Here is a 16,101-nt window from a genome sequence, read left to right on the forward strand (position 1 = left end):
TACAGCAGGTAGTGAAGAAGGCTAATAACATGCTGGCCTTCATAACAAGAGGGATTGAGTATAGAAGTAAAGAGGTGCTTCTGCAGCTGTACAGGGCCCTGGTGAGACCACACCTGGAGTACTATGTGCAGTTCTGGTCTCCAAATTTGAGGAAAGACATTCTGGCTATTGAGGGAGTGCAGCATAGATTCACGAGGTCAATTCCTGGAATGGCGGGATTACCTTACGCTGAAAGACTGGAGCGATTGGGCTTGTCTCCCGTTGAGTTTAGAAGACTGAGGGGGGATCTGATTGAGACACATAAGATTATTAAAGGATTGGACACTCTGGAGGCAGGAAACATGTTTCCGCTGATGGATGAGTGTCGAACCAGAGGACACAGCTTAAAAATACGGGGTAGACCATTTAGGAAAGAGATGAGGAGAAACTTCTTCACCCAGAGAGTGGTGGCTGTGTGGAATGCTCTGCCCCAGAGGGGAGTAGAGGCCCAGTCTCTGGATTCATTTAAGAAAGAGTTGGATAGAGCTCTCAAGGATTGTGGAATCAAGGGTTATGGAGATTAGGCAGGAACAGGATACTGGTTAAGGATGAGCAGCCATGATCATATTGAATGGTGGTGCAGGCTCGAAGGGCAGAATGGTCTACTCCTGCACCTATTGTCTATTATAATCCAACCATACTTAGTTTTGTAAACTGGGAGGGTTCATGCCATTGAGACAACAGTGTTCAGTAAGAGTTAATCTAACCTCCTAAACCTTGTTGCAATACATAGCAGCCAGAATAAATTTATACATCTGCGATTCAAGATCTGTTTGAAAGTATGCTAACATGTTCATAAATTGACTACAGTCTTCAAATGTGGTGCTTGGTGTAATTTTGTTTTCTTCTCTGCACTAGAGTCTATCATTCACTGAAGGTGTAGAGGTTCCAGGCTCACCGTCTTCAGCTGCTATCTCCTTTCAATCCATCCAATCTGTACAGAAGACTCTTGTTGACAGTCAGCCTATTCATCCTGAAAATAGCAACGTTCTCCTTGTCAGCAAGCACTCTGCTCGGAAGGCTCCCTCAGATGTGAAGAGGAGTCCAACGCTGGAAGATTCGTGGAAGACTTCTGATCGGCCCTCTCCAATCTCCTTGCAAGGTTCTGTTGCTGAAGCTGCAGGCAGCTGCAGTCGCTCCTCTTCGGGTTGTGATGAGCGCAGTGCTTTAACTAGACAGGATGGTGTTAGTGACAGGAGATTCCCTCAGAGAAATGACAATGATGAGGATGACTATACCACAGGTATACCTATCACTGAGAACGAGTACAATGTTAGCCAGATTCGGGGAAGGGCAATGCCAATTTTCACATTGACAAATGCTCAGTTGCAACTCTCTGAGGAGTTCATTGATGATGACCCCGCTGAGATTTCCTTTTTTGCTGGTGGGTCAGAAGCATTTTCGCCATGTTACCATGGATTAGGAAATGGTACAAGGGGCTCTGCTATTTATTGTCAACAAGACCGTTCACCAGTAATAAACTCCTGTGAGCAAAACCCAGTTAAGAGCATCAATAATAACATGGAGTTGGGTTCAGAAGATGACCTTGAATTTGAGGGTGGGAGTGACCTCAATGGCAATGGCCGACCCATTGACACAGCTGACCTCTTTGAGGTGAAGGCCCAAGCTAGTCGTCTGCATGGGCACTATAGCAAATCAGAGACGAGTTCGTTGTTAAATCACCAGTCAGAGAACAGCTCGTTGACCAATCTTGGGTTAAATGGCCTTTCTGAGACAGCACTATTCAGAATGGGCCACTCGGGCAATCAATCTGAAGCCAGCTCCATGGTGAATTTTCCCACGTATTCTGTGCGCTCTGAGTCCAGTTCTGCATTCCAATTTGGTGATATGATTGACCAACTCGAGCAGCTCAGTTACCCCCCTACCACCACAGAAGATTCGACCAGCAGTGAATCTGGGTCTTGGGATTCGGATAACGGGGTCCCCCTGGACGGTAATTTCTTTTACAGTAACCCATTTGCACAAGTCACGGCCAATAACTTTGCATTCAATTTTCAGGGTGAAGTTAATGGCTGTGCACATGAAGAGCGGGAGGAAAGGAACAGTCTGGATTAAATTGAATTGCACTTGTGCACATTGGTGCATTGCGGGGTAATAACCTTTGTGCATTAGTGATTTGGAGCCAAACACTTTAGTGACCACTTTTCTGTTGCTTTGATTTTTTGATTTGATGACCTTGTCAAATCAAGAAAGCATTATGCAATACATATACTGCAAAGAGGTATCATTTCCAGAATGCTTTACACTTACCTAATTTTGACTGCGGTAAGTTTTGAGCTATCAGCCTCAAGCTTTGACCAAAATTTGCCTAGGAGTATTTGTAAGATTTAATCAGTAGTTTGTTCAATGTTGTAGTCAAGTTGCATCTGGACCCTATGGATAGACCCATTTTTTCAAAAACAAACTTATCTTGTATTTGTAAATATATATTTTTAAATTGCCAGCTGACACTAGTGCCACTGTGCAGATCTCTTTATTAAACAATAAGACACTTTAAAAAGAAAACAAAAAACTTTTATAGTTAAAGTCTCTGTCAGAATGTGCTGTGTTATGAACTTTACAAACAGTGTTGGACTGTTAGATAGAAATCTGAAACTGATTTTTACAAACTAAATTTAGTCTCTAACAAACACCTTATTGTATAACAGCACAATTGATTCAAACTTAGTCATGGTAACTAACTTTGGTCCAATCTGTGTCAGTTTTGTGGAGGTTACACAGGTTTAACATAATTTATGGCTCGTCGCAGTATCGGGTGCATTTAAAATGAGAACACTAATTAGCAAATCTCTTACAATGGAATTCTGAAGCATTTTGCAATATCTGAAGGTACACTGTGTGCTGTTGTTCTTTGCTGTGACCATCTCTTGTCAATATCGCTCATTTGATGATGAGGCAAGACTTCCTTCAGTAAGTTATTAGGGGGGCTGGGGTGTGTATTGAGAGAAGCAGTTTGTCTTTGCCTCCCCTGTCATTTGTCCATCACACTATTTTCCTTTGATTTGCTACTTGCCACCACACCCACTTGTCCAGGTGAAGGCCGGTGCTCAGCTGAAGACTTCATATTCCATCTGTCTCTAAGACTGTTTACTTACATGTCCCCAACATGCACAATTATGTTATACCTCATCGCTGGTGCAGGAAGTTTTATTCGTGCTTTATGTCAGTAGAGCTTTTATCCAGTGTTGTTCCTAGCTGCTTTTCAATATTTGAACTCCATAAATCTCACCTTGTTCAAGGTATTGTGTCCTGATGTATTGGTCCTGCCAAATCTTCCCAGTCCCCCTCTATTTTGGCTGCAAGTTATTGCTCCTATGTTTCCCTTCCTTCATCCCACAGTTTGCATAGTTCTTTTGAGTTGTCTCTGTATTTCTGTCCCTCATTCTCTCTGCCTGTATTTCTCCCTACGTTTAAAATCCCCTTAAAACCTGTCTTATTTGATTTAACTGTGGTTCTCCTGTTCTCAAACCTCCTATCATGGTGCGATATAGGTTCCTTTTTGTACATTTTCCCCATGTGCTATGAAGGGGCTTGGGATATTTTCCACACCAAGTGTCCTGTGTAATTGCAAGTCCAGTGTTGCCGTAATAGATAGCCAAGTGCATTCCTGCCAAAGGTTGCTGTATTAGACACTGCAATGGAACCTTAAAACTCAAGTTGCTCTATGTTTGCAGGTAGCTTCATAAATAGTTCTAACTATCAGATAATATTATTTGTAAACACCAGTATTTGGAGGAAAATAGACATTTTCAGAGAGTTAAGATTTAAAGATTAGGAACTGCAGGGTTTGTTTACCAGTGAAGACAGTTCTGCTCTTCAGCATCACTTATAAATGGCAGGATATAAAGCTTGGAGTTTTAGCACAATTACTTTTACCTTTTATTCACTACACTTTTGTCAAGTTTTTTTTAAATCTTGAGGACCACTTGCAGGATTTCTGCAACCTGAAGTGTGGGTTAGAAATTGTGCAACGATGAAGTTTGGAGCATGTAAGGAGACAGTTTGGCTTATTGTAGTTCTGTACCTATGATTTCCTTTCTAAGCGTCCTGATTTCTGTCATGGTAGTTGCCAAGTGGAGAGTAGCTAAAGAGGGGTGTGGAAAGCTATAGAGACCTGTGTAACCTACCATGCCCAGAAAATGGTGGCAAGGTAAAAAAGAGAACACTACTGAAATGTGTTTATCCAGTGTTGTTCCTAGCTGCTTTCCAATGTTTGAACTCCATAGCTCTCACCTTGTTCAAGATATTGTGTCCTGATGTATTGGTCCTGCCAAATCTTCCCAACAATGCTTTCCATTGTTGGAACTCCATAAAATCACCTTGTTCCAGGTATCATGTCCTGACATATTGGTCCTGCCAAATCTTCCCAGTCTCCTTTATTTTGGCTGCAAGTTACTGCTCCTATGTTCTCCTTCCTTCATCCCACAGTTTGCATAGTTCTTTTGTGTTGTCTCTGTATTTCTGCCCCTCATTCTCTTATCCTCTTGCTGTGCAGTACCTAAAGGAGCAGAGCATAGGGGAGACTGTTTCTGCCAGATCCTTGGCCCATTGTTGAGTTTTGTGACTTTGTGCAACGTGTTTCTTGGTCACAGTTTGTTTTGCAGCAGAACAGTTAAAGATGAGGGCCTGGTTTTAGTCTGTTTGATCTGGATTTGTCCTGCTATTGAATCTCTGGTCTTTTGTTGATGCTACCTTAACTGCTGGATTATTCCATTCAGTTGCCATTATGATAAAGTAATTCTGTTCAATGCTTTAAATTTTACTTCTCTCTCATTTAAATGATCTTTCTAGTATTCCTATTCTGGTTGTCTTTTAATAGTTAAACTTCAAAAGCAATTTCCATAATATCTGTGGTCAGCAATCCCTCACTATGAAGTTCTACCCATCTCTTTGCTTTCTTCATTCCCTGAAGTTTGAGATTAATGTCACTGTTTGCTTATATTTTTCCAACTTACTTGACTAAAACAGTACTGCAAATGTTGCATTGTTGCATTTTATTCCTTGGGGAAAAGCTCCATTGTGAAGCACTTTAACTCTCAACTGACAATCCAGTGAATCCATAATATGTGATGCACATATATTGATTGCCTTTAGATCAAATGTTTTTCTATTGCCAAACCCACAAAGCAAATAACACTAAATCTGGGCAAATGATCACCACCAGTACTAGTAAAACTCTAACGAGCAGCCTTTCATTGAAAACCCATGTTCAATGTGTAGAGGAAACCAAGTAATAAAATTCAGTCATGGAATAGACATGTGGTGGACAGAGTGCTAGCATCATCTAATGGATGGATGTAAATTGCTAGGAATTATTATTTATGTACTGGGCAGAAGATTAAGCATTTTGATAGTTCAATGTCTGATGCTTTAATTTGTAGAACTGCAACATGCAGATTAAAGGTTAATTAGAAAACCTGGAAATAGGTGCCTTAACAGCCAACTCAGTTTGTTCCAAAGTACATCTATCAACTTAAAACATTCCTTATAAGATATATTCTAGAATTGTGATGTAAACCTCCAGACTTTAATCATGGAGGTTGAGCATCAGGAAGGGACTGGAGGTAATTAAATGTCTGAAGAGAAGGTGTTTTCCACTTTTTTTTTCTGACTTCCAGCTGAGTATTTTGTTTTAGGAGTGTGAGAGGAATGATTTCAGCTTACTAATTCCAGACCCAATAAGTTGATGGGTAATGAAAATACATGCTGGAATAAATTGGAAGAGTCTGCTGAAAACTGACACCAACATCCTAAACTTTAGTCCTGCTGTATGCCTGTTTTACTGGTATCGTAGGAGTTCATTTTCTCTAACTGAGGGTACCCGAATGTAACAGTCACAATGGACAATCAGGACTGTTGGCTGATTGGAAACATGTGACTGAGGAGCCCATTTCCCCGTTTGCCTTGCTCCTCACCTCCACCCACCCAAACCTTCCCCCTCCAGTTGTGAAATCCAGTGCCTTCAATGTGCCCATATGCAAGACTCTGAAAGCTCCTTAGTAGCTTACTGGTTAGCTGTGGTTTGCAGTCTGGCTGTTTTTGACTTTTAACAGACAAACCAACATGTCTTTTGCTGTGTATATGTTCTTTAAAGTGCCTTGTACCTAGATTGGTGGCTAGACCTGTGCAGAATACAATGGCAACCTGTTTATTAAATGCCCCTTATTTGTTCTGCCTGTACTTGTGATTTAAGCAAAATTTTCAGTGCAATTGCTAGCCCAAGGCTCAAAATGTCATATTTAATTGGATATATTGAAATGTATGTAATATTTTACTTTTTATAAATCTAGATGGTATCTCATTCTCATTATTGTCATTAGGGTGAGTAAAGAAAAAATATTTATTGATCTTGTTTTTAACCTTAATGTCTTAATTATGACTAATTGATAATATTTGATGCAAGGCTTGAATTAAACTTCAGTTCTCCCCTCCTTACAGATTATACCATTTGTTGCTTCCTATTCACCAGATTTAACTTGACTGTCTGCTTTGGATATCATTCCATTGTCTAAAACGAGAGAGAAGTCTGAAGTGAAAGATAAAACAATGTATGGAGTTTTATTGCAGCATCTGAAGATGACTGTGCAGAAACAGTGACTAAATGTCAGTGTTCAGCATAGAATTCAGGAGGCTGACTTTATAGTTGTAACTGGCAAAATTGGAAACCGTTTCTGCCTGACTAAGTTAAATTCAAGCTCTGTGTTCAATGTCTGTCCATGTTCACTCCACACTTGACGTCTCATCTGTATAAAGGCTGCTGATTACAGTTGGTGTATGAATTATTGCTAATCAAAGCTATAGGCTGGAGGTACTAAGCAAATCTGATCTTGAATAAAAACTTTTTTTTTACTTGTATTTGCTTTTTTTTAATTAAAATGTACTCCTGGGTTATTTTGATTTGCTCATGACAAGCTCAGAGGTTAGAGGTTGTTGAAGTTCCATCAGCTGTAGAAAGAGCAGGAGAGCTGATGTTAACTTAGCAGTTGGGGTGGGATTACAGAGAAGTTAGCTTGGAGAGAATGCAACATACCCAAAGCCATGTGGTGGGAGTGAGCAGCCAAGCGGGAAAAACATGGATGATTTTCCGTAGTTTTCTAAGGGACAAGGAATGATTGGGTTGATTTCCTGGCTGCTTTGCAAAAGAACAGTGGAGGTAACCTACGCAATTCTTGATTTCCCGGAATATTTTTGTTTAATAATGGACGCAAAGAAAATCATCACTTTGGACTTCTAATTGCTAGTCCTTCTGTTTATCTAGTGTGGTCTTTTCGTCAGCATCTATCTATGGAGTCTTTAGCATATTGTAGACATTTGAGTATTGCTCTTTTTTTTCCCCATGTCGTTGCTATTGGACATAGACCTTGTGTTGCCACTTGTGTTTGGCACCTGGTTTTGGAGGCAGCATTGCTGGAGCCTTTAGCAAATGCTTTCACTCAACAAGTTGACATGGAGATGTGACATTACACACACGTCTTTGGAACAGAGACGAGCAGGCGAAGATAGGGGGAGTAATCTGTGGTAGTAATTCCAATTAATCAGTTGGTATGGTAGCATCATGAGTAAACGTGGCACACCTTCTTCAAATGGGGAAAAATAGCTGCCCACTGCTGACTTGAGCTGTACCAGAACATCAGCCATGAGGATCATTGCTGCAGGGTGACCAAAACCTGGCACTTCTAATTTTCAAATTCTTTGCATTGCTGGTGAGAACATTAATCACGGGTAGAGAGAGAATTTCAGTCGGTTTACAAGATCTTTGTGAAAGAGTTCAGAATACATGGGTTGTGAGTGTACCAGATATATGCAATGAAGGGTTGGGTAATTTATGTAATTTTATATAAAAACAATAAAAAGGACACCGTAACAGTTTGCTGCTTTACTGCTTGTGTTTTAATACACATATATAATCTACTTTGCCATTTATGTTTCTCCCTTATATCCTTCATTCCTGTTGAATTTCAACAGGAATGAGAATTGTAATCCACAACAGGAAAGGCTAGAGGGCCATGAAGTAAGTTTGTTTAGGAATGCTGCATTTCCCATGTTTATCATTGCAGCAAAGTTTATGCCACATTTACTTTTTGGTAAATGCCTAAGTTGCCCTTTTCAGATATTTCCATGCCCTTTTTTGTTTGGATTTGTGTTCAGTGGGTTCCCTGATGTGTAATTCCCTTGACTCTAGCACTCGTCTTGTCTGTCGAGTCTATAGTGAAACAGACAGAAATTGCTGGAAGAACTCAGGTCTGGCAGCATCTGTGGAGACAAAACACGGTTAACGAGAACGTCTGGTGATCCTCCTTCAGAACGGATAGCAGCTAGGGAAAAGTGGTATTTATTTTGATGGATTTGTGGGGGAAAGGACTTGGGGGAGTAGTTGGGTGACAGAGCCTAGAAAGAAAATGTTAGACAGGCAAAGGGATTGTTGATAGTAAGCCAGGGAAGGAGAGAACCTAGGCAAAAGTGAGGACTGATGAAGGGCTTTTGCCAGAAATGTCGATTTTTCTGCTCCTCGGATGCTGCCTGACGTGCTGTGCTTTTCCAGCACCACTCTAACCAAAAAAATAGAAGATAGATAAGTGATAATGGGTACTATGAATATTTGAAAATGGGTTGGCTGTCCTGAAAGCTACCCATATCATGACAGGATCTGGGATGTGGGTAACAGGAAAAGAAGGAGGCGGTAATGTTCTAAAATAGTTAAATGTTGAGGCCTAAAGGCTGTAAGGTCCCCAAGCAGTTGTTCTTCCTTCTTGTGTTTAACCTTGTGGGAGGTCTAAGACAGAAATGTTGACCAGGGAATACAGTGGTGTGTTGAAGTGGCAGGCAGCTTGGAAGCCCAGGCTTGTTTTTACCACCGGAGTGAGGTGTTTGCAAAGCAGTCAACAGTCTGCTTCATCTTCCCAATACAGAGGAGACTATTGTGATTAGCGAATACAGTGGACTAGATTCACATGGAGGGTGTGCCTGGGGCCTTGCATGGTGAGGAGGGAGGACGCAAATCACAGATGCTGCCTGACCTGTTGAGATTCTCTAGCAGTTTGTTTTTGTTTGTTTCAGATCTTCATCATCTACAATTTTTTTTTGTTTTATTTTAGCCAGTCGTAAAGTTACATTTTTTTTTGTTCTTGTAAAGAAGTGCTAGTTTTTCATGTTTAAAGTGGTTGGTGTAACTGATTGTGTATTGATCTAAATAATCCATAATCCTGGTATTCATGTAGGCAGTACCCATTATATACAGTTTAGAGGTACAGTGATGCCCTTACGCATTTTATGTTTTGCAGTAAACTAGTCCTGATGAGTATTGGTATGTTAGGGTTGAGCAGTGCCACTGAGGTCATTACAAGTTGAATCACTTGCATTTTATATAGCTAGATGGCAATTACTTGAGCCACTCTTTTAAAAGCTCTGTGTGAAACTTAAACAAACAGCCTGGATGTAATGTGTTGGAAGAATAACCAAAGGAGTTTTCCTGATATCCTGACATTGTTTAATGCCCATTTTTTAAAAAAAAGTCTTGTCACATTCTTCATCGCTTTTTAAATTACCTTGCAACACTGAACTTCAAAATGGCTTAACTGACTGTAAAAAAGAGTTCACAAATACATACATTTCTCTTGCCAGCATTGTTCAAAGCAAATCAATAAGTCGCTTCATTGGACTGGGGGCAATCTTCAGTCAAATTTATCTGAAGCAAAGACATTTTTTTTAAAAAGAAGAGCTGTTTAGTAATTTTCAATTTTCTTTTGCTGTCAAGTGTTGGGGAACAGCAAAGATCGTGGATAATCTTATTTTGGCAATTATACATAGCACTGTTGTATCCCATTGTACAGCCTCAGGCTGAGGGTTTGATTGTGTTGACTCTCTTTTCAATAAAGGACAAATTTGAATGGCTTCTATGTCAGTTTGTTCTTGATTATGACTTTACAAAAGCATTGCACCAAGGGCAAGAGTCAAGTATACATTTGAACAAAACAACAAAAGGCTTCAGTTTCTGCTCTGGTCTTTTGCTTTCATATTTGTCAATGTGAAAATGGCAGTGTCTTGAGGGGAAATAATATGTATGCTGTGTAACAAGTGCTTAATTACAGAGGTTTACATTTTCTGGGTCAGAAGCAGGGGATACTGTAAAGTTTAAAAACTATTATCCCTCTTTTTGTGTTTTCTTGCAGAAGTGCTGGAGGAGAGGTGAAGTGAAATGTGTTAACTGTTTAGATATTTAGTCCTTGGTCAATCACTAACCACTCCTAACCTTGCCTCGGTGCCACCGGGCTGTTATTTAGAGTGTTCCTGTTCAGGCATTTACTTTTCAGTTATTAACTGATAAGTTGGTGTCTAAGTCATTTTGCAATAATTGGCCCCAAATTGTGGGTTTAAATACAGTTCCATGCATGTAGCTAAATTTAATGGAACTCTAAATAGCATTTAAAAAAAACTCAATGTCTCTGAGTACCATTTTGGGCCATCTGACACATAAGATTAGATTAGATTACTTACAGTGTGGAAACAGGCTCTTCGGCCCAACAAGTCCACACTGACCAGCCGAGGCGCAACCCACCCATTCCCCTCTTTACCTAACACTACGGGCAATTTAGCATGGCCAATTCACCTGACCCACACATCTTTGGACTGTGGGAGGAAACCGGAGCACCTGGAGGAAACCCACTCAGACATGGGGAGAACGTGCAAACTCCATACAGTCAGTTGCCTGAGGCGGGAATTGAACCCGGGTCTCTGGCGCTGTGAGGCAGCAGTGCTAACCACTGTGCCACTGCGCTGCTCTCTTTAATCTGGTGTTTATCCCATTCTATTGATGCTAATCTACATTTAATATATTATGGAGTTACCACACATGCACTCATTGCTCCTCTTTCTTATCCTATTTCCAATTTTCTTGGTGTCGTAAGCACCTATTCCATACTTCCACAAAAGTGAAGTACTGTGATCCCATTTGAAGTGTATGAACTTGCTCAGTAAGCGCCTACACCAGCTGTTTGACTGTGGAGATGCTGAGCTAAAATGGAACACGCATGCACGTTTCCCATCTAGAACCCCACGTTGCCTGGAGTCTGTCCAGCACCTTAAGAGATCAAAGAAAACCTCATGATAATGTCACTGCACTTACCAAAAATACAGTAAAATTCATTGTTCCTGCTTTTTGACATCTTCTGGTTTGATTTGAATTTCATGTTTCTGAATGGAAATGTTAAGACTTTTTTCCAGAACTGGGCACGTCCAAAACAATTGTTATTTCTAGGTTACAGAAGTCTGATTCTTTCAGCTTTATAACCGCTGCATGTTTTGGGTGAGTGCTAGTGATAAATGTACATTCAGTACTTAAGCGGTTCTGCAGACTGCACAGGACAGCGCCTCAGTCCTTTAACGTTGACTCTATTATCAGGGTGAACTGTGACTCCAGATTTAGACTTTATTTGCACTGTAGCTAATATTGAAAATGCAGGGTAAAGCATTAAAAGCATAACCTGAAAATTAACCGATAGAGACTCACTTTATAGTACAGGTTGTTTGGATTGTTTAAAAACAGAACTGTCGGTGATGCCAAGTTTCAAAACTAGTGTCTAATAACGTTTCTTTTATTCTTGTAAGGGATGTGGATGCTGTGGACGAGGCCAGCATTTGTTGCTTACTTCTAATTGTCTTTGAAGGTGGCAGTGAACTCCTTTGTACCATTGCACACCATGTGGTGTGGGCGTACCCACACTGCTGTTAGGAAGGGAGTTCCAGGATTTCAATCCAGAGGCACTGATGGTGATTTAGTTCCATGTCAGGATGGTGTGTGACGGGGAGGAGAATTTGTGGCAGTGATGGCAACATTTGTCTGTTGTCCATGCCCCAATATGTGGTACAAGTCATGGGTTTGGAAGTTGCTGCTTAACGAGGCTTGGTGAGTTGCTACAGCTCTTCATGTGTAAGATGCACACTGTGCCTCTCTAGTGGCTGTAGTGCTAATCGAGCAGCCTGCTTTGTCCTGGAGGTTTTGAGTGCTGTTGGAGCTGCATCCATTCAGGCAAATGGACAACATTTCGTTGCACTTTTGGATGTAGGTTTGCTTGCTGAGCTGGAAGGTTCATTTCCAGAAGTTTTGTTACCGTACTAGATAGCCTCTTCAGTGGGCCTCAGGCAAAGCAATGCTGAAAATCCCTGCTTTCTATCAACAAACCCATCGCATTAGACCCCATCTACTAACCCCTGAGAAAAGGAACAGGAAGTGACATCACCACAGGAAATAACATTGCCACAGCAAATGGCATCAGCAAATGGCACCCAAATATATAAATAGAAAGCAGGAATTTTCAGCATTGCTTCGCCTGAGGCCCACTGAAGATGTTACCTAGTAGGGTAGCGAAACTTCTGGAAATGAACCTTCCAGCTCAGCAAGCAAACCTACATCCAAAACCTCAAACTGAGCTACAAATCTTCTCAAACTTCGCTAATTTCATTGCATTCTGACTTGTGGTTTATAGACCATGGACAGGCTTTTGGTGAGTCAGAAAGTGATTTTATTTTATTTATTATTGTCATGTGGATCAAGCTACAGTGAAAAGTGTTGTCTTATGTGCTTTGTAGGCAGATCATACCATACAAGTGCATCAGGGTAACCAACCTTAGTGCAGAATACAATGTTACAGCTGCCAAAAAGGTGCAAACAGAGATCAGCATTAAAGAGGTCCATTCAAAAGTCTGATAACAGTGAGGAAGAAGCTGTTCTTGAATTTGTTCGTCTGTGTATGCAAACTTTTTAATATCTGCCTATCAGCAGTGCGTGGAAGAGAGTATAACGGGGTGGGAGGGTTCTTTGATTATGTTGGCTGCCTTCTTGGGAAGCAAGAAGTATGGCTGAAGTCAATGGAATGAAGGCTGATTTGCATGATGGATTTGGACTGTGAGTTACTTACTGCAAAATTCCCAGCCTTTGAATTACTCCTGTAGCCACAGCATTTATGTGGCTGGTCTGGTTAGTGTCTGATCAGTGGTTATACTCGATGCTGATGGCCTGCAAATGGAGTGTGATAGTTAAACTTCTGTTCAGCTGCAGTCCACACCTTTCGTATCTCCTGTCACTGATCGTCACAGCTGGGTAACTGGATAATTCCATGTCAATATGAAATAAACATTCCATACCATGTTTATAAACCAACTCCCTACTCACCATTGCACATTCCCTTGATGCCTCTATGTTTTGTAATTTTACCTGTCCTAGCGCTCCTGAACATGGCGACCCTACTAGCTGCCATTTATCTGGTGGAGGGCTGCAGTTAGCCTTGACTAGTGGCTCTGAGTAGCCCTGACTGTGGTGCCTGATTTTATACTTGACAAATGTGGTAGCCTAGGCTGGTTGGCAACAGAAATGTTGAGAGGTCTGGATTGCTCTTACCTAGTTTCATTCTTATCTATTTAATCACAGTCAGTGTATCCTCATGCTGTCACATCATTGCCTTTGGTTTCCCTAAGCATCTATGCTTTGTTCCTCCTATTTCTAACTGGTGTGCTGTTCCAGTTCTACCTCACCACAATGTCTCTCCGCTCCCACTTTGTTGCGAAGTTGTCAATATTGTATGGGCCGAAGACCTCACCATTTCAATATTGGATAGCCATGGACTTCATTCTGTAGCTACTGTCTCCATCTCTCCCAGGCAACAATTATCATATGCTGACATAAAAACCAAACTCCAGTTGTTGGAAATCTGAAACAAAAACATTAATGTTAAAGAGAGCCATTCAAAAGCCTGATACAGCTGGACAAGCTTGGGTCTCATAGCTTCTGTAGAGAGAAAAGTGGAGTCAATGTCTCGAGTCCAGTTAAGCAAGATCAATAATTATGAAAGCATAAACCTGTCTCAGCTTTCCCTTATCATGCCGTCACCATGGTTACATGATCCATTGACGCTCTAAACACAGTGACAAGATCAACAATATCTTAACCATCAAGATATGGGTGAATGACCTGCACATATTTCCTGTATTCCTTAATGGTATTTTAGGCTTGCTGCACAATGCAAGTATTCACCAAAGTACTGTTATAACTCACTCTCTACGAATCCCACAAGCAACTCAAGACTTTGAAGTGCATAAAGTAAATACTGTTAAACCCACATTCCTACAGCTTGGTTGGAGAACAGGAGGAGTTTCAAATTTGCCTGACTTAGATGCTTGCTGGGTTGGTGATATGTGGGAGAGGGTTACAAGCCCAACAAGATGTGGTTGACTGTAGGGTGGGAACAATATGGTTAATATGTGGAGGAACCCTGAAGAGATGGAATAGGTGGATACTAGAATTGGCAGGGCAAGGAGACGTATATCAAGAAAAGCTGGAATGTCTACACTACAGGCTTGGATCTGGGAGCTAAGACCTGGGAATGGACTTGTAAGCTTTGGCCTGAAGAACAGTGGAGGTATGATCCAGAGTTGAGAGTGTGGCGCTGGAAAAGTGCAGTATCCAAGGAGCAGAAGAATCAACATTTTGAGCATCATGATCCAGATATTGATAGTCTTAAATGCCAGCAAGAAACTGGAGTGTTGTGTAATAGGTATGAGCTATCACCGTGTATAAACCACATGATGTTTTCAATGTGACAAGAGTCCATACAATGCAAATCTGTTTGCGTTATCTGCAAATAGTTGAGAAGGCTCGCCTCATTTGTGGCAGCAAAAGTAGCCTAAAATCATCCAATGCATTGAAAACGTTTCTCTAAATGCTTCCAACATCGCAAGAGGCCAGGAACAGTTAAAGCTGATCTGTCCTACCTAATGCCAGCTGAATTCAGATTGGAGTTATTCTACAACTGATGCAGCTCTGGAAAGGATGGAAGAAGACAAGACACAGCATCAGAGATCAGGTTGCAACATTTTCTGAAGCAATCCCTGAGGCTATGCTTAAGAAGGAGAGCGTGACATATAATAGCATGAGGTCATCCTGTCAAACACTCAAAAGGCATTATAAGTGTGATATCTGTGCTGGTCAATATGAGGAATCAAGGTCTGAGGACCTGAATGATAGGCTTCAAAAGGTTCAGTGATCTAATTTGAAGGCTTGGGGTCTGTGAATGTATCTTCAAATCCCATATCCCACCAACTGCACCATTGCAATTAATGCTGCTCCAATAAGCCTTCATTAACTAGCGACTAATACTTTCTGACATTTAAACTCACATCTAATATTTGTAATTTCTGTTCACCTTCCTGCACTCAGCAAAACTGCAGGCATCAGCCATGTTTTTCAACTCTCTCTCACTAACAGCTTTTCAAACTTGGTTGCCATATCCTGCACAAGTTATATTGCACTTACTGATACTCTTCCCTCTCCCCTAAGGGCCAAGGAGCTATGCAGTCAGAGAGGGACTGAGAGGGATGAACATTTCTTAACCCTTGGAGAAGATCGTGATCATTGTCTTGGTCACGCTAAAGCTGATGGCAGGGCTGAAACCATTCAGGATGCTGGACTACTCTTCACTAATCCTTCCCATACTCCATACCACCCACAATCTCTACTGATTTGTAAGCTGCAAGTGGTGGAAAATTTCATTTTTTACTTGTTTATTTGCAACCCCATTCTCATCCCAACACTGTCTTTGTATTGCACCTTTCTCTTTACAGGTATCAAAGTAGAGCACTGAGATCTGACCGTGGAGGAGCAACAGGATGGATAAGTGACATCACTGCATGACCAATGTGGATGATTAACACTAGGTATACATTAGAGGCTAGATTAGAGTTTGGCTAGACAAGAGTGGGCTGAAGACCAGACACGAACAACAAAGGCGTTAGGTAGAGAGTAAGGTCACGTGTGTTCTACTGTAGGAAGTTTGATGGGACAATCAAGAGAATGCTATTTGCTATGTATGATCAAGGTTAATATCAAGAAGCCTGTAATGGACTGACATAAATCTGCACAGAGTTTTTAGCTGAGCTTGTGCCCATTATCCTCAGCATTGTGGAGATAGCCAACTCCAATAGCTATATCACGATGCAGCATCCATGTTCCTCAGCTCTGGATGCTCTGACAGAGGCCAGGCAGATTCAATT

General features: G+C 41.1%; 1 protein-coding gene across 2 annotated transcripts in view; it reads left to right on the forward strand.

Moving 5' to 3' along the window:
- Positions 1-16,101, forward strand: part of farp2 (FERM, RhoGEF and pleckstrin domain protein 2) — a 193,049-nt gene that overhangs the window by 114,908 nt on the left and 62,040 nt on the right. The window contains exon 13 of one of the 2 annotated variants that reach the window (XM_060835025.1): positions 898-1,282. In XM_060835025.1, coding sequence (XP_060691008.1) covers positions 898-1,282 — 385 coding nt within the window. The remainder of the gene's footprint in view (positions 1-897; positions 1,283-16,101) is intronic. The other variant, XM_060835026.1, reaches the window with a different exon arrangement.

The sequence above is a fragment of the Hemiscyllium ocellatum genome, chromosome 13 (assembly GCF_020745735.1).
Source record: "Hemiscyllium ocellatum isolate sHemOce1 chromosome 13, sHemOce1.pat.X.cur, whole genome shotgun sequence".
NCBI lineage: Eukaryota > Metazoa > Chordata > Chondrichthyes > Orectolobiformes > Hemiscylliidae > Hemiscyllium > Hemiscyllium ocellatum.